This window comes from Narcine bancroftii, chromosome 1 (assembly GCF_036971445.1).
Source record: "Narcine bancroftii isolate sNarBan1 chromosome 1, sNarBan1.hap1, whole genome shotgun sequence".
In the NCBI taxonomy this organism is placed as follows: domain Eukaryota; kingdom Metazoa; phylum Chordata; class Chondrichthyes; order Torpediniformes; family Narcinidae; genus Narcine; species Narcine bancroftii.
In genome coordinates, this window is record NC_091469.1 from 231249666 (window position 1) to 231268723 (window position 19058).

Here is a 19058-nt window from a genome sequence, read left to right on the forward strand (position 1 = left end):
TTTCTACTGAATTAGCATTCTCAGTCAAAAACAAAGTAATCTGTTCTTTAACAAAGGTAACAAACTCTGGTTTTTTTCAACAACGCTGTGTTAATTCTCCATCTATAAGATGAACGTACCACTTCTGAACTTACGCAAGAAAAAAATAATAAAGAATAATCTGATATAACCCTGCCTTTATATTCCGTCTGTAATACCCTTCTTTGTAAATGTGCCGATACTAAAACAAATCTATTCTAGAAAATGAATCATGTCGAGACGAATAAAAAGAGAAATCCTTCTCTGTAGGATTGACCCCTCTCCAAATATCTACCAGATTTAAATCCTTCATCAAGGCCACAATTTGTATCGCCATCTTTGATTTCTTTATACTTTTTGGGGATCTATCCAGCAAAGGATCCAAGACACAATTAAAATCTCCCCCAACTAAAATATTTTCATTATCTTGATTTAACAACAAAAAAGCATCTGAAATAAAACACTCATCATCAACATTAGGTGCATAAACATTAAGCAAAGTCTAAGATGCAGTAAAAATTTTACAATTCACCCTTAAAACCATTCCAGCATTTCCTTCCATAGTTTGCAATTCTAAAGGCAAATTCTTATGGATTAAAATTGCTACACCTCATGCCTTAGAATTAAATGAAGAAAAAAACACATGTCCAACCCAATCTCTCTTCAATTTCAGATGTTCTGCTTCAGTCAAATGTGTTTCTTGTAAAAAGGCAATATCAATTTTCATTTCCTTCATATAACCCAAAACTTGCTTTCTCTTAATAGGATTATTTAACCCCTGAACATTAAAAGTTGCAAATTTCAAATTAGACATCCTTATAAACTAACAATATAATCACTTACTACAAAATATTGCTCCCCTTATAGTAACTTAAGACCACTATCCCTCCCCTAAATATTTTTTTTTAATGTAAAAAAATTTTTTGATTACCCCCAAAACAACTACCCAGAGGTAGTAACACCCTAAAAAAACTTAGTGTGGTAAACCCCACTAGTGGCAGATGATTATCAAAGATTTCAGTGCTATCCACCCACCCCAGCCAGAAATACATCATTCATAAGTTTGCTGCTTCATCTTTTAATTATAAAGCAAGAGGTGCAATATTATTAATTTAATAAAACACTCGGTGAAAATTCAAGATGTTATAACAGATTCTGTGGGAAGATACGACTTGGTTTATTGTCAAATTTATTCTGAAATGTGGACACTTATGAGTATTTATGCACCAAATGTAGATGATGAAGACATTAAATGGGATATTATTTTTACATTTGTCAGAGTTGATTGAAAAAATATTAATAGGAGGTGACTTTAATTGCTGTCTTGAACCAAAATTGGATACATCAACTAAATTAGCAACAAAAACAAAAATGGCTAAGATTACAATGAGATTGATGAAGAAATTAAATTTAAAAGATATTTAATGTAGGTTGAATCCTTAGCAGAAAAACTATACTTTTTATTCTCATAGACATGCTTTTTTAAAAAATATCAGCAGTTGCAGGGTAGAATTTATTTTGCTGAATATAAATCTAGAATATTATAGGACAATTCTCCACTTTTAATGGTATGTACAATGGCTGAGAAAAAGAGTTCATCATATTGGTGGAGATTTAATATTATGTTGTTAAAAAGAGTGGACTTTTGTAATTTTATAAGAAAACATATTCAATTTTTTCATCATACAAATGCTGCTTCAGTAGATAATAAATTTATTATATGGGAAGCACTTAAGGCCTACTTAAGAGGACAAATAAGGTTATTCAGCCAAAATCAGTTGGAACAAGATATAGGAGAGTTGGTAAGAGAGTTGCAAAAGAAACCTTCTGAAGAAAAGACAATTAATTAATAAATAAATAAACTTCAATATGATACTATACAGACATATAGAACTGAAAAATTGATAAAAAAAAACAAAGCAGAAATATTATGAATTGGGAGAAAGCATACAAGGTTCTATGGCAACTGAAAGCAGGACAGGTATCTAGAACAATTAATGCAGTCAAAAAACATTCTGGGATTATTAAGTATAAGGAATTTTATTCCGAATTATATTTAATCAGAATCAGTTCAAGAAGAAAATAAGATTAATAAATATTTATCCCAAATAGATTTACCTAGTTTAAATGCTCAGGAGCAAAAGGTTTTGAATTCTCCTTTTGCAGCAAGGGAGGATTAGTTCAATATAGAGTAGTAAGTCACCAGGGAAGGATGGGTTTCCTGTAGAGATTTTATAAAAAAATTAAGGATCTTTTGATACCTCCATTTATGGAAGTGTTAAATGAAGCATTGAAAGTATATTCTCTGCCAGATTCCTTTTCGATAGCGATTATTATTGTAATACCAAAGAAGAACATTGAAACCAGCATCATATAGACCAATTTCATTACTGAATGCTGATAATAAGATATTAATCAAAGTATTAGCAAATAGATTGGAAAAATAATTACCAAAATTAATACATATGGACGAAACTGGATTTTTAAAAATAAGAAATCTGTGATAATGTGGCAAAATTAATCAGTTTAATACATTTAGTTCAAAAGAGGGGAGATTTGAGTGTTGTAGTGGGTTTAGATGCAGATAAAGTATTTGAGAGATTAGAATGGGATTTTTTTTCAAAGTTTTGGAGAAATTTGGGTTAGGGTCAATATTCATTGATTGGATTAAAATAATATATAAGAATCCTAGGACAAAAGTAGTGACTAATGGACAAATCTCAACAACTTCTTGGTTGACTAGATCAAGTAGACAAGGTTGTCCACTGTCTCTGGCTTTATTTATTTTAGCAATTGAACCTTTAACTGAACTAATAAGACAGGATTCAAAGATAATAGGTAGTAAGGAGAATCAGGAAGAACATAAAATAAATTTGTCTGCAGATGATGTTTTGATTTATTTAACAGATCTGTTAAATTCTTTGCAATAAAAATTTGGATTAAAAGAAGAGGTATCTGGTTATAAAATCAATTGGGAAAAAAGTAAAATTATACCCTTAGTAAATGGGGATTATGCACAATGTAAGAGAGTAATGGATTTTAGATGACCAGATGCAGGAATAAAATATTGAGGTATTCAAGTGGAACCAAATTTTAAAAAACTTATTTAAATTATTCTCCATTATTAAAAAGAATAAGGGAAGATTTGGAAAGTTGGAATACTTTAATAGGTTGAGTAAATTGTGTTTTTCAATTGATTCCTATAGAATTCCTGATAAATATTTTAAAGAATTAAATGCTGGAAAACTTTTATGGAAAGAAAAAAATTCCAAAGGTTTCTTTGGATAAATTAACATGGAATTGTGATTTAGGAGGTTTGCAGCTCCCTAATTTTATGAACTACTGTAACTATTATAAAGCAGCCCAGTTGCAATTTGTTAACATAATGTATAATTTAAATAAAATTCCAGCTTGGGTGTATATAGAACATAGTAAAATAGGGGAACCAAACCCACAAGATTTTATTTATAAATGGAATTCAAGATTGTTAACAGCGAAGAGAAAAACTCTATATTGAAATATTTAATTGAGCTTTGGAATAAGGTTGATAAAGAGATTGGTGGGGGAGGTTTATTGTCAAGAAAAACACCATTATTTCAGAATAGATTGATTCCGTTTCCATGGGAAATCAATTTTTAAAGATTTGGCAGTGTCAGGGTATTAGGAAGATTGAGGATGCTTTTGAAGCAGGAAAATTTATTACTTTTAATAGAATGAAGGAGGAGTTCAAGGTACCTGAGAATACTACACTTAATTATTATCAGGTTATGGAATTTTTATGTGAAAATTTTGGTCGAGAGCCGTTATTGCCAGTAGGGTCGGAGATATAAAGAAATTTATTTCAGTTATGTATAGGTTACTACAAAAGAAAGCCCAAAAAGTAAGGGTTCATAAATCTAGACAAAGATTGGAAGTAGATTTGAATAAACAAATAGATGAATGAGATTGGATTATGTAGAGAAAAATATGAAAAGTACAATGAATGTGAGGTATAGGCTGGGACAATATATTTTTATTAATCGGCTATATTTGACACCACAAAAGTTTTTTAAAAATTGAACCAGATCTTCTCGGATTTATATTTTAGATGTGGACAGGAAATTGGTACATTTTTGAATTATTCTTGGCAGTGTCCTAGAGTTGAATCTTTTTGGTTAGATAATTTATTGGAACGAATAATGGGGGTTAAATTCCCACAGGATCCAATGTTATTTTTAATAAGTGATATTAGAAGTGTTAAACCTAAATTTAAATTGAATATGTATCAAAAGAAGTTTGTTCAAGTTGCTTTAGCAATAGCAAAATAATGTATTGCCATATCTTGGAAGTCTGAAATAGATATGGGAATGAATAGATGACATGCTGAAGTGCAGAGTTATACACCACTTGAGAAAATTAATTTTAATTTAAGAGATAAATATGATATAATTTGGAAGATATGGTGCCCATATTTACAAAGTGTGGATGTGAATATCTAAATGAAGCTCTGACATTTCCTTTCTCTTAAGATATCAGTATATTAAAAGAAACCTTAAAGTAATAAGCACTCCTGTTGAGGGTCTCGTCTTCTTTTTTTTCTTTAGTAAGGGGATAGAGGGGGGAGGGGGGTATATAAGGGGGATTGTAGCTAGCTGCTCCAAGCTATGGCTCTGCAGAGCCTATAGTGCAGGAGAGGTTATAGCTGCGTGCAGGTTAGCTCAGAAAGAACACGCTGATCCCAGAAAGGACGACACGAACCCCAGTTGAGTGTAGTTAAAACTGATCTTTATTGGGCTCACAGGCCTGCTTTTAATCTCAAGATGAGGGGCGTGGTCAAAGCCCACTCAGCACTGATTGGCGTATTTGTGATGCGCTTTCCCAGTTAAGCTCTTTTGGCTGTGGCCAATTGGAGGGCAGCGCTGCAGGCCTCCTGTAGCCTGCTGGATCATCACATTGGTCCTTCATTTTGTAAGGCCCCATGGGGGAGCTGCGAAGGGCTACTACAGGATATCTTTATTCTTTCTTTTTATAAATGCCATATAATTTTCTACTTTTAGTGACTGGAACTTGTGAATAAATAAAGAATGACCACATGTAGAATATAGGGCTATTATGTCATTTCACTCCAGGCTCTCCATTTTCTTGGATTAGATCTTAATCTCCAATGATATGTAAATCTCATCGGCTTGCTTATACCACAGAATCGGCAGTAGTGCTTTCACTGTAATGCATTGTGCAATGATGAGAAAGTTGTGTGTGTGCTATCTTGGTAATTACAAAGGGTGGAAAATACACAGAGTCAGAAGAGATAATCTAATCTAATATATACCAGCAGAGGGGAGAAATTGAAATTTGATTTGTATTATTATTAATTATGCTATTTTTTAATGGTTTTAAATTTATAAATAACATTTAAAAAAAACAGATTTCCTAGATTAACAAGTTCACTGCATCAAAATTTTCCTCATGACTTTAAGATTGAAATGTGTATTGAACTTCTTCCAGGAACTAAGTTATTTGATCAGCAAGGTGGGTGTCAAAGGCAATCAATTCATTCAAATGAGCAAAAGTTTCAGGCCTACCTGAAAGTTAAAACTGATTAATAACATAGTTGCCTGTCCAGTGGGAAACAAGTACTTTTGAGTGAAGTATCACGGCCTCCTTGGAATAAATACTCCTGATGTTCCCAATTGTCCCATTCTCAGTTTGTCTGTTTTTATTTATGCTGAAACATTCTGAGAGACTTGGTAGAGCAGAAGCATTCACATTACATTTGTCAAAGACTCTGTTTAAAGCATCTGGAAAAAGTCACTGAAGGACAGAAATTACTAGACTCAGTTGTTAATGTGGAACATTGATCTATAAGTATCCATTACTGCACCTCCATTCCAATTTCATCCTCTTCACATACCTTCCATTCCAACAAGCAGTATTATACCTTCTCTTTTTAGTTTGGTCTTCATTATTGTTTTCAGAATAAATAATTCTGTAACATTATAGCATTGTTGATTACATGTGGCGTATTTCTTCCTTCTGCTGGTATATATTAAATTAGATTATCTCTTCTGACTCTGTGTATTTTCCACTCTTTGTAATTACCAAGATAGCACACACGCAACTTTCTCAGCATTGCACAATGAAAGCACTACTGCCGATTCTGTGGTATGGAAGTCCCTTTGCAATAAGCAAGATGAGATTTACATGTCATTGGAGATGAAGATCTAATCCAAGAAAAGGAGTGAAATGACATAATCGCCCTATATTCTACATGTGGTCATTCTTTATTTATTCACAAGTTCCAGTCACTAAAATTGGAAAATTATTATTCTCCATAGCTTGATTATACTTCATTTTGACAACTACAAAACTTACCAAAGAAGAAATGATGGCAGAATGATAACTGTATTGCTGTAATCCACCCTTGAAACACTTTTCTTTGGGATAGTATGGGGTAAATATATCAACTTTATGTGTGAATCCTTCTGTACACTGCTTAACTAAATAACTCAAGGATGATCCTACTTAATCTGAGAAAATGTTACAGAGGATCACCACAGAGGATAAACCATTTAATTTTCCATGTTGTTTGTAAGAAAGATTAGGGACACTCAGAAGGTATTTTTACTTCATGAAAAACACATTTTGAGTTGATAATAACATTTAGAGCATCTTTCAAAATATCATATCATTTCTCCAACAGACCATCCAATATTCTTATAAAATATACTCTGCCATCCTTATCAGTCTGCATATTCCTTGAGAGCATGACAAAACCTAACCTACTAGATGGCTCTAAATCAAGCGAATAAAGTATCAACATATATTCAAGATTTAATTTATTGCCATGTACACTAAATACACAAAACTTTCCTTGTTTGCATAGACAAACATAAAGCCACCAAGTACTCAAATCCCATAATTAAAACAAGATAAGAGAAACAAGAGAATTCTCTAATGGTAAACATTCTAAGTAATGTTTCATTGATCTTAAATTTCTTTCATGAAGGTTCTTACCTTATCACATCTCATAAGCCCCAAATACCTGAGGGACTTGCTGGTCTGTGAGATTTGGGTGGCTCCTTTATCTGTGATGTCTTTACACCAGCCGACATCCACTGTCTCAATGGTTGCACTATACTGCCCAATCGCTATCAATGCTGCAACAAAAAGGACCATTGTCAATTAGTTCTGAATACACAACTATTATAATTAATTTAGTTAACGTGATAGTTACCCCTGGCCAACATTCAACCAACTACTGACATTTACTGGTCTTGACTTCTGAGCTGGGAGGGTGTGCAGTTGGAGGTAATGAAGTCGAAGATTTTTCCCCTTTACTCAAAAATAAGCAACAACATTCAGCTCAATTTAAGATCATGAAGAGAACGGCATCAGGCTCACTTTACATCACAATTGATTCCAGATCTATCTGAATCACCCAGAGTTGTTTGACTAACCCTTCACCAAATAGTCAGAAGGAATTGAGGGAACAATGAAGTATAAAGTGCTTGAATTACAAGAAGGGCAAGAAGAAAGTAAAAATTCAGAATATACCTTGAAAGATTTTGTTATCTAATTAGGTGCAGATAAGAGGAGATAAATTATTTGCATTTATATACCTGAGTACTGTATCAGAATTATATTGTGAAATTCTTGTTATGTCAGTAAATATGAATTATTGCAAACACAGTAAAATGGTATAAACAGCAATTAGATAAATAACTAGTTAACCTCTGCTCTTCACATGGAACCATTACAGGCATCACTGTTCTGTGAAGGCTCCATACACAACTGAGTTTACAAGTTATTCTTTCTTACACAGTTGTGTTGTTTTGTACTCATTCAGTGACACATCAAAGCTTTAGTTTAATCAAATAAAGCCTCTGGAGTCAGGGTTTCTTTCCAAGAATTTCCTACGAGATGAGCTTTGTGATTGAATTATGAACCACCCTTTTTGTTACTTTACTTCACTAATGACCATTTGAAAAATTCTTTATTCTTGATGGCTATAGTTTAAAAAGAATTGTACTGCTGGCTGCAAGTCCAATGTCAAGATAAGTATTCCAGATCTAAGGCATTACAATTACATATATCTTTCATGACAAATAAAATCAATTAACTGCATAATTTCATCTTTAGTCCTTTATTATAGTACAGGAGTCTAACCTTTTATCCAGGATTCCGAACACTGGCAACCTCCAAAAACCAGCACTTTTATCGGTAATGAAAACACCTGACTACCTTGCTGCTAGCCCCCTGCCCCAGCTGTCATTCCTGCCCAGTTCCCAGCCGTCCGTCATCCCCGCCCCATTTAACTCCTGACGTGGCAGCAAGGCTGCAGCGCTGCTGAGCCTGGAGTTCACTCACGGCAGCGGCTGGTGATAGCTCAGTGCAGGAGCAATGGCATTCTTCATTACTCATAATCCCCCAGGCAGCTGGAACCACGCTGCCAGCGCCAGAGTGGTTCCAGGTGTGAGGGGAAATTTTGGGTAAGGAAGACGGCCATTGCTCCTGCATTGAGCCAGCTGCCAGCCACCACCTGCTTCTCTCCCGCCACGTGCTTGGGGCCGAGCCATTTTTCCACCGAAGGTAAGAGAAGGTTCCCCGCAGGGACGGGGTTGATGGAGACTTTAAAATAAAAAAAATACTCGTAATTTAATGGTCTTTATTTATCTAAATTAATTTAACATCCTGCACCCCCTGTTTTCAGCAATTTTGAACATTGCATTTGCTCAAAGGGACCCCATTTTACAATGATTCTGAAATCTGGAAGATTCTGAACAATCGCAGGTATCTGGATTAAAGGTTAGGTACCTATATGTAGTTCCTTTATCATAGTATGCAAATACTCTAAAGGCGTAATATCTGTTGTGAAATATTCTGTTGCGGTTTGGCAGCCTAACGGAAATGCCAAAATGAAATATTGAACTTTGAGGTTTTTGGTAACTCTACCAAAAGAATAGGGAAGCTCCAGCTGAATGCTACACCAATGCAAGCTTGAAGTCCCTGTCTTTCAGCTTTGCCTGGTTGGTACCTAATTTTTATATATGCCATAAAAATAAAACCCTAATTGAACAAGGGTTGGTCCCTTGGTTTGGGGCAAAATTCTATGACATAGGTAAAGGTTCCATTATTGTCATGTAATACATCATTTAGAGTGTAACATACATGAAATTCTTTAACTTTTCTCTACTGTAAGGCAGACAGAGAGTCGCCACTTTGTCCAGCGCCCCTCACAGAAACCTACAGCTCCTGGTGTTCATCAGTGGTCTCCCCTCCAATTACTGACCAGCCCTGAGCCTGCTTAGCTTTCGAGATCAGACAATTTCAGGCGTATTCAGGCCATTAGGTGCTGTAAGGCTGCAAATAATAGTGTTGTTTCACACAAACTTCGACAAGGATTCATGAGTTTTCAGCAATCTGATCACTCAGTCTCTCACCTCCTTCATAATTACTTCTGAGCATCAATTCTAAAGTTAGAATTTCAACACAGGATTTCTAAGACTGAATTTTGGGAAAGACTTTCCAGAATTGTGCCTAAGCTGTAATGGTTTGTGTATTCCACATGCACACACACACATACACACATCGTTGAGGTAAATTTAAGTAAGATGTTATATTATTAGTAATTATTAATAAATATATTGTTTTAAAAATAGCACTGTCTTGGTGAATTTCTATTGCTGCTAGTCTGCGACGTAACACCAGAAGGTCACACTTGTCATTGAATCTCTGATACTTCCCATTGATTCCTGATAGCTTAGCATCACTTTCCTAAAGAAGAGGTTTATTGGTGGAGAGACAATGTAGGCACATCTGTGCTTACTGCCTCTAAAGCATTAACACATGGAAATTCTTTAGACATGAGTAAGTTGATTGGCAGTAATAGGCTATATAAATAATGTCAATGAATATTATTTTTGTGTCCCTTAGCTGAATCATGCTGGGAAAAACGTCGGGGAAACAGCTATGTCCCCCACCCCCCCCCCTCGCCCCAGTTAATTACAGGTGGCATTCTTGCTACTCTGCAATGCTGGCATTTTGAAGGATGAGGTGACTGCAGTAACAAAGTTGAACCTTTTACGTCTTATCTCCTTCCCAGTACTGTATGTAATAGAATGATCAGACGCATTAAGCTCACCAGCACATCTGTCTCCATTCCAGATCTAGAGAGCCAGGAAAGGCTACATGGGTTAAGTGGTCACAGCAATATTTATGTAAAAGAAAATCATTCATCGAGTGACAGTGTTCTCTGGGGTCAGGTCAATACGCAACTCAAGAACATGAAATATCTTTGAGCATTATTTCTATGAAAATAGAAAAGCTTAATGTTCCTGGTACAGACTAAGGAAATGGAACAAATAAAAGTTATATATAACACGGGGATTTTGCATACCTCTTTAAGTTTATACATTCGATGTAATCTTTTAATATTCCAAATTTATTATGGATTTTATCAATTATTAATTTAGAATTCAATTTCAACCATTTGCAAGATACCAAACTTGTATATCTGGCAGACTGAATTAATTTTGCTACAGAAGGATGATTATGAAAAATCTTTTCAAAGTTATAATCATTGAGCCTCACAGAATGTAAACAGGCCCCTCGACCCAACTCATCCATACTGATCTCCCTGAGCTAGTCTTTTGGCCAAATCCTTCTACACCCTTCCTATATACACGCCTGTCTAAATAACTTCTAAATCAATGTCTAAATACTGGGTCGGAGGTTCGGATCTGGAGCTCGGGTTGCCAATGGTTTGGACTGGACTCTGTGTGACTGCAGGGGCTGTGGAAGTGCTAGAGGCGAATCTATAGACACTCGGTAACTCTGGGGAGACTCTCTTTTGTTTTTTTCTCTCTCTCTAACCTAAGTCTGACTGTAAGAGGCGCTTAGGCAATTCCTGCCAGTGGCAAATTTTTCTGCCTTGCAGAAGGTAAAAAGAAATTTCATGTAATATGACACTGTTTTATTGCAATGATAAACAAATTGAATCTTGAACCTTTTAGATGTCGTAATTGTACCCACGTCCACAACTTCCTCTGGCAACTCATTCCATACATAGTACCTATCACGCTCTGTGTGAAAAATTGCCCTCAGGTCCCTTTTAAATCTTTTCCTTCTCATGCATAGCCTGAAATGAGTCACCACTATTTCTGAATTAAAATAAAAATCTGCACATGACAGAAATATAAATTAATATCATGAAGTGCTGGAAATATTCAGCAGGTCAGGCCACTTCTGTGGGAAGAGAAATTATCATCATTATGGCCCATCCCTTCGCGAGCGAAGATGAACACGGTGCCTTGTAGCTCTTCTGCCCTCACAGAACTTTTTGTAGTTGTTGGCACATGGTGATGTGCCGTTGCGAATCGCGGAACGCCATGCAGTGTGATTTTTTTGTGAGGTCCTCCCAGTTAGTATGGCTGACATGGAGATCGCGCTTGATTACGTCTTTGTAGTGAAGACGTGGACGGCCAACAGGGTGGGGAGCATCTGGTAGCCCACCGTAGAGGACATCTTTGCGCAATTGGCCATCCTCCATACGGACAATGTGGCCAGCCCACCGCAGGCGGTGAGCACGGATGATTGAGTAGAGGTCTGTACTTCCAGTCTTCTCCAGGACTTGGATGTTTGTGACTGTCGCGCCATGAGTAGCCTCGGATGGATCTGAGGCAGCGGAAATGGAATGCGTTAAGGTGCTGTTCTTGCTTTCTGTATGTGACCCAGGATTCACAGCCGTAGAGAAAAGTACTCAGCACGCAGGCTCGTAGACTCAGATCTTCAACTTGATGGAGAGGTGGCAGTTATCCCACACGCGGGCACGAAGGTGTCCGAAGGTAGTTAATGCGGGAAGAGAAAAAGAGTTAATGTTTTAGATCAAAGAGCCTTTGTCAGAACTGGGAAGGAGACCAAGAGCGCTTAAAATAAACTTCTTCAGGAACTCAGTAGGGCCCAAGCAGCATCCATGGAGGGAAAGGGATAATCAATATTTTGTGTGAAGATCCTGCTTCAGGATTGAGTGTAGATAGGAGAGAATGATAATGAATTTACTGTCATTGCACAATGTATGCATGTATCAAAATCCTTACTGCTGCAGCTGAACAGGTTTTCATTAAAAAAAAACAATCATATACATTAAATTAAAAATAATACAATAATGGTCAGTATAAAGGGGTGAGAGGAAGGGGTGAGGTTGGGGCTGGCAGGGCAATAGGTGAACTGGATGAAGGGGCGATGATAGGCAAATGGGGGCTGGTGGAGAGGGGTGAAGTAGGGAGACAGTGGCTGGTGGGTGATAGATGAAATGGATAAGGAGAAAGAAAAATTGGGGCAGTAAAAGGAGGTACATGAAGCTAGGTGAGGGAAGCAAGGGGGGGGATATAGAAAAAAGAGGTTGGGAGGTTGGGAGGTAAAGGAGCGATGAAGGGCAGAAGGAACCAGGTAACCAGGTTGCGGGGCGGGGGGTGGGGGGGGGAGAGGAATGAAACTGGGTGACAGGGGTGTGGGCAAGGAGGAAACCAGAGAGAGAGAGAGAGATTTAATGTTCATATCATTGCAATTTTTTGCTTCGAGTTACAACATCTACAGTCACCTGTGTGTTGGGGAGGGGTACGTCTCCAGTGGATTAAACCTATGGATCTCTGGCGATGAGCTGTAAACAAGGTTGAAAAACACCCAAACTGCAGATGCTGGAATCCTGAGTGAACAAGAAGGACTCAATGGAGAGCATCCAAGGATAGAAAGGGGGCGGCACGGTTGGCAGAGTGGTTAGTACAACGCTGTTGTAGCACCAGCGATCGGGACCAGGGGTAGAATCCCGTGCTGTCTCCAAGGAGTTTGTATGTTCTCTCCGTGTCTGCATGGGTTTTCCTAGGGGCTCCGGTTACCTCCCACCATTCAAAACCTACCGGGGGCTTAGGTTAATTGGGTGTAAATTGGGTGGCATGAACTCATGGGCAGAATATTCTAAATTTAAAACTTTAAAAAAATTAAATTGTACATCAACTTCTTGCGTTGAGACCATTCAATGAGACTAAAATAGGAAAGGGAGATAGCAAATATATTAAAAGGGGAAGAAAGAGGTGGGAGAAATGATGATGCGGAGAGATAAAGAGGTGATAAGAGATTGGACAAATGAAGGTGGAGATGGACAGACAAGAAGAGGAAGAAAAAGTGTCTGGAGGTCCAAGCTAAAAATCCAGTTGGCTGGCTATTATAATTCCCCTGACCATTCCCACACTGACATGTCTGTCCTTGTCCTTGTCCATTGCTCAGATGAAGCCAAATGTAAACTTGAAGAACACATTGTGCAGCATACAAAAGAGCTGGAGAAACTCCACAGATCACATGGCAATCATAGGAAGTAAAGCGTAACCAGCATTTTGGGCCTTCACCCTTCGTCAGGAATGCTGCATGGCCTGCTGAGTTTCTCCAGCACTTCTGTGCTTTGCACAATGAGTTCTCCAAATTCACATGTGCAAGCAGCAGAGTTCTAGTTTTATTTGGACATCATGTTCATCCACAGACACGTGGGCCGAAGGGCCTGCTCCATTTCATAATCTCTGGGAAACACAAGAGATCTGAAAGCTGCTGATAAAACTCAGCAGTCAAGCAGCATCTGTGGAAGAAAATGGTCATTCAACGATTTGAATTGAGACCCCTTCATCTGTATAGGAGGGGTAGGCAATATGTGAACTGGCAATAGGCAGTGAATTCAGGTGAGGAGGGCCTGATTGGCAGACAAAGTCAGGATTACGAAGGAAGGGTAGATGCAGTGATACCTATGGGAGGAAATGAAGCAATTTGGATCCACTCTGGGTTCAGTGGCAAGCAGTAACAGATTACAGTTAATTAATATTTTGTGGCTAGACGTCTGCTACCTGCAGGGTTCCACAGAGCTCAATACTGCGTCCTTTATGCTTTAAGATATATATTTTGACTTAAATGCAAGGGGCAGAGTGATACAAAAATTGCCATGTGGTTTAGAATGAGGGGGAAAGATTTAGACAGAGATGGACTAGTAATTTGGGAAGAAAGGTAGCAAATGGAACTAGTACAAGGCAAGGGAATGTAACATATATATTGAGTGGTGTGGAAGAACACAGTGACATTCGATCCTGAAAGGTAGCAGAGCAGATTCATTATAAGGTTAAAAAGTCACAGGGGATGATTTACCTCAATGGTTGAGGCAGGGAATACAAGAACAATAAGGCTATGATTGAACTATATACAATGAAAGTTCGATCAGAGCTTGAGTACTGTCCACGGACTTGATCATTGCAAGAAAGGAAAGATGAGATTGCACTGGAGAAGGCACAGAAGTAAATCACAAAATTCTGTAGACACCGTAGTTGAAGTAAAAACACAAAATGCTGGAGAAGCTCAACAGGTCAAACCGTGTCCTTTATTTAGCAAAGGCCAAGATTCACAACCGACATTTCAGGCTTTAACCCTTCATCAAATTATGAGAAAATGCCGGCAAGCGTCCGAACAAAAGAGTGGGGGGGGGGGGGTGAAGGGGAAGGTGTTGGTGGCAAGGTGTAGGTGGAGAAAGGAGGGAGGGGATAGCAGCAATGAGGAGGTGGGGGGATGGCAGAGTGAAAGAATTGGAAAGATAGGAAGTGGGGGGCGGGGAAGAAAAGGCGAGCAGGTTTAATGGAAAACTGTAAAGTTAATATCCATGCCATGTGACTAGAGGGCACCCAGATGGAAAATAAGATGTTGTTCCTTAAATCTACGGATGGTCAGGGTGGGAAATTACATAAGGCCACAGACAGACATGTAATCTGTGGGTGGACAAGGTGGGTCAGGACATAAGGCCATGGACAGACATGTAATCTGTGGGTGATCAGAGTGGGACAGGACATAAGGCCATGGATAGACGTAATCTGTGGGTGGTTAGGGTGGGACAGGACATAAGACCATGGACAGACATGTACTCTGTGGGTGGTCAGGGTGGGACAGGACATAAGACCATGGACAGACATGCAATCTGTGGAAAGGCACAGAGGAGTTTTCTACAGTTGCTGCCAAATCACTAAAAGTGTCACAATGAGAAAAGGTTGGATAAGCTTGATTTCTTTACTCTCCAGAATACAGGTGCCCAGAGGAGACATAGGTCAGGTGTACAAAACTAGGAAGGTGCCTTGACAGAGAAAACAGGTGACTTGAAAACTGCCAAAATGGATTCAAAGTAGTTGAAGGAAGGTTGAGTGGTGAAATTGTGGATTTTTGTTTCACCTAGATGATAGTAGGCATCTGGAATGCACTGCCTGTAAGGCCATAGAGGCCAAACTCTCACCTTATTTAAACAGTACTTAGGCCTACATTTGCAGAGCTACGATGCGAGGGCTATGGACCTAATGTTGGCAATGGGATTTGATTGGTTAACCCTTTAATTTTGCACAAAAATGAAAGGCTGAATGGCTTCCTCCTGCATCCTAAAATGCTTCCTAACACTGTATCAGACAGGAAAACATTTCCTGCATTAAAGCAGCATCATATTAGACACCAGTTAGCCAAACAGAGAATATTATCCAGATTCTGTCATTTTATAATGTCAATAGTATCCACCCCCCGCTCTCTTCTGTAATATCTCGTTTTATATCACGAAGTTCCTGTACACAAATGGTGTTTCTACTTCTCCGCTATGGATTACACACGATCTCCTTGTAGGAAAAAAACCCCAGAATGTCCAAAGAACAAATTGCTCAGGTACTGGCTGACTAAACCCTAAGCAAAGAGGAATACCTGGAGCAGGGGTGCAGTGCTTACTTTTTGGTGCAGGAGCTCACCAAAAATAGTGACAAGGAGGTGCCAGAACAGTCCCCTGAGGTGCCAGAGCGGCCCCCTGACATGCCGGAGCGGCCCCCTGACGCGCAAGAGTGGTCCCCTGAGGTGTCGGAGCGACGTCCCTATGAGCTCCTGCAGCACTGCACCCCTGACCTGGAGTTTAACAAGCTAAAACCAGTTATTGACTCAGAGGGCAGTGTGATTTCTGCTGAAACTCTTTAGCTGATGTACAGCTCAATTGTGGTGATTTTGCAGCAGGTCCTCTCGTTACTTGGTTGAAAATGATGCAGAAATAGTAAGGTCAATATCTAGACTTGAGACAATTAGTTTCTGGATACATACAACAAAAAAGCAGAGAAGTACACTGCCTTTGTAACCTCCAGATGAAACTATTTGAAAGCACTCCTGCATGATTTACCTCACCCTAACCTCTGCAAGCAGAGCCTTTCAAGAATTCAGCCCTGTGTACAAACTTTCACCATCCTCTTCATCCCTGCGGTCACTGACACACAACGCCTCTGGTTAAAACAACATTTTGACTTTTAGCCACTCTGCAGTACTTACAATGGTCTTGGCCCTACTCTTCTCTACAAATACTTAAACCATACAATTCTTCAGTTTACCTGTACTTCAGTTTTGACTTCCTAATCATCTCCTATTTTAATACCTCCAACAGAAGTGCATGTGCCAGCAGGCACCAAGATCCTACCTGCAGAACTCTCTCCCTAAACCACTTTGCCTTCCTGTCTCTCTTTTCTTTTCCTTGAAAACTACTCTGCGCCTCGTGATAGTTTGTCAAAATGTCTGTGGAAAAGCTTATGATTAATCAGGATCAGAATCTATTGTCATGCACAAGTTATGAAATTCGGTGTTTTGTGGCAGCATCATAGCGCAAACATCCACCTTACCATAATATCTATACATCTATATCTATCTATATATATTCTCTTTGGCTTCGCTTCGCGGACGAAGATTTATGGAGGGGTAATGTCCACATCAGCTGCAGGCTCGTTTGTGGCTGACAAGTCCGATGCGGGACAGGCAGACACGGTTGCAAGGGAAAATTGGTGGGTTGGGGTTGGGTGTTGGGTTTTTCCTCCTTTGTCTTTTGTCAGTGAGGTGGGCTCTGCGGTCTTCTTCAAAGGAGGTTGTTGCCCGCCGAACTGAGAGGCGCCAAGATGCACGGTTTGAGGCGAGATCAGCCCTCTGGCGGTGGTCAATGTGGCAGGCACCAAGAGATTTCTTTAGGCAGTCCTTGTACCTCTTCTTTGGTGCACCTCTGTCTCGGTGGCCAGTGGAGAGCTCGCCATAGAACACGATCTTATATCTCTATAATAAAAATAGCAGTGCACGAAAAGTAAAGCAGTCTCTTTTGTTCATTGATTATTCGGGGATCTGATGATGAAAGGGCAAGTACAAAATTGCCAATGAGTGGAGAGAGTGGGGGCAGTGCCCCAAGATAGTAATCTGATGAGGCTATAGTCTTGCGCTAATATGGTCAGCTGTTAACATTCAGGATCCTCCTGGAAATGCTGGCTGATTGGAAGTCCCACACATGCTACCTAATTGATGACAGTCTTGCAAGGTCATAAGGGAGTAGGAAATAATCATGCAGTTCAATAATTGCTCTTTGGAGTCGAAGATGCAAAACGCAAAGGAGGAGCTGCCAGGAGCAACAGAATATCCATATTTAATGAGTTGAGAGTGTAACCAATAGAGAGCAGTGCACTGGAGATGAATCTATGACTCTAAGAAATGCTGAAATAGATCATTCCTTCTCCACAGTCAATTTAATCAAAAGGCAGCAGGTGGATGGAGGAGAATGAGAACAATTTAGCTGAGACCAACACAGCTGAAAATCAGGTGAAGGGAATCTAATGCATTCAACCATCTCATAATAATTTGCAATGGTTGAGGAAGATGTTGTCAGTGAGGCTGGAATAGGAGTTTATCAAGTGACCTTGATAACACACAAGTGATAACCAAAAGTGCTTTTTACTTTTTAGTAATATTCAGAAATGAAGAATTACTGATGTTAAATTAAGTAAAAGAAAACTTATTGTTAACAGCTACCCAGGAACATGTTACATAGACTGTTTGGTAAGTCGGAGGTCAGATCTGTGAGCTGTGACCATGAAAGTTGACAAGGGCAGAGCTGAGGATTTAGAGATTTCAGCTGGGCATTCGATAAAGTTCCGCAGAGGAGGTTCCTCTGGAAGATTAGATTGAATGGGATCTCAGGTGTGATAGCAGTTGGGCTAGAAAATTGACTTCATGGTAGAAAGCAGAGGATGATGTGAAAGGTTGTTTTTCAGACTGGAGGCCTATGACTGGTGGTGTATCACAGGGTTCAAGGCTGGGCCCACTGCTGTTTTTTCATGTATGTCGATGATTTAGATAAAAATGTGCATGGCATGATTAGCAAGTTTGCAGATGGTATGGAAGTCTCTGCTATATCAGATAGTAGAGTTGCTGAAGATTGCAGCAGGATCTGCAGTTGGGCAGGGAACTGGTTGATAGAACTTAATGCAGAGATATATGAGGTGTTGCATTTGGGTGGTCTAACATGGATCGGACCTACACAGTGAATGGTGGGGAGCTGGGGAGTGTAATAGAGCAAAGGGACCCAGGAGTCAGGTACATCGTACCTTGAAAGTGGTGTCACAGGTAGACTGGGTGGTCAAAAAGGCTTTGAGCACATTAATCTTCATCAGTCAGTGTACTGAGCATAGAAGATGGGAGGTCATGATACAGTTCCATGAGGTGTTGAAGGTTGTCATAGATTACCACAGGATGCAGAGTTGAGTGGAAAATAGCAGATGGAGTTCAATCTGGATAAGTGTGAGTTGAGGCACTTTGGAATAACAAACTTGAAGGCAGAGTACATAGTTAATGGTCGGATACTTAACAGTGTAGAAGAATAGAGGGACCTTGGGGGGTCCAAATCTATCAAGGTTGTCAGGCAGGTTGATGGGATAGTTAAAGAAGGCTTTGGTATGCTGGCCTTTATTAGTTGAGGGATTGAGTTCAGGAGTCCTGAGGTGATATTGCAGCTCTATAAATCTCTGGTGAGATCACAATTAGAATACTGTGTTCAGTTCTGGTCACCTCATCATAGGATGGATGGAAAGAGCGCAGAGGAGATTTACTACGCTGTTGTGTGGATTGAAAAATAAATCTTATGAGTCAAGGTTAGCAGAGCCAGGGCTTTTCTCTTTGGCGAAGGATGAGTGGTGACTTAATAGAGGTCTACAAGATTATAA

At 39.0% G+C, this 19058-nt stretch overlaps 1 protein-coding gene across 4 annotated transcripts in view; it reads right to left on the bottom strand.

Annotated features, from left to right (window-relative positions):
* fbxl17 (F-box and leucine-rich repeat protein 17) overlaps window positions 1-19058 on the bottom strand; it is a 725386-nt gene that overhangs the window by 51768 nt on the left and 654560 nt on the right. For all 4 annotated transcript variants that reach the window (XM_069892541.1, XM_069892540.1, XM_069892527.1 and 1 more), the window contains exon 9: window positions 7012-7154. In XM_069892541.1, coding sequence (XP_069748642.1) covers window positions 7012-7154 — 143 coding nt within the window. The remainder of the gene's footprint in view (window positions 1-7011; window positions 7155-19058) is intronic.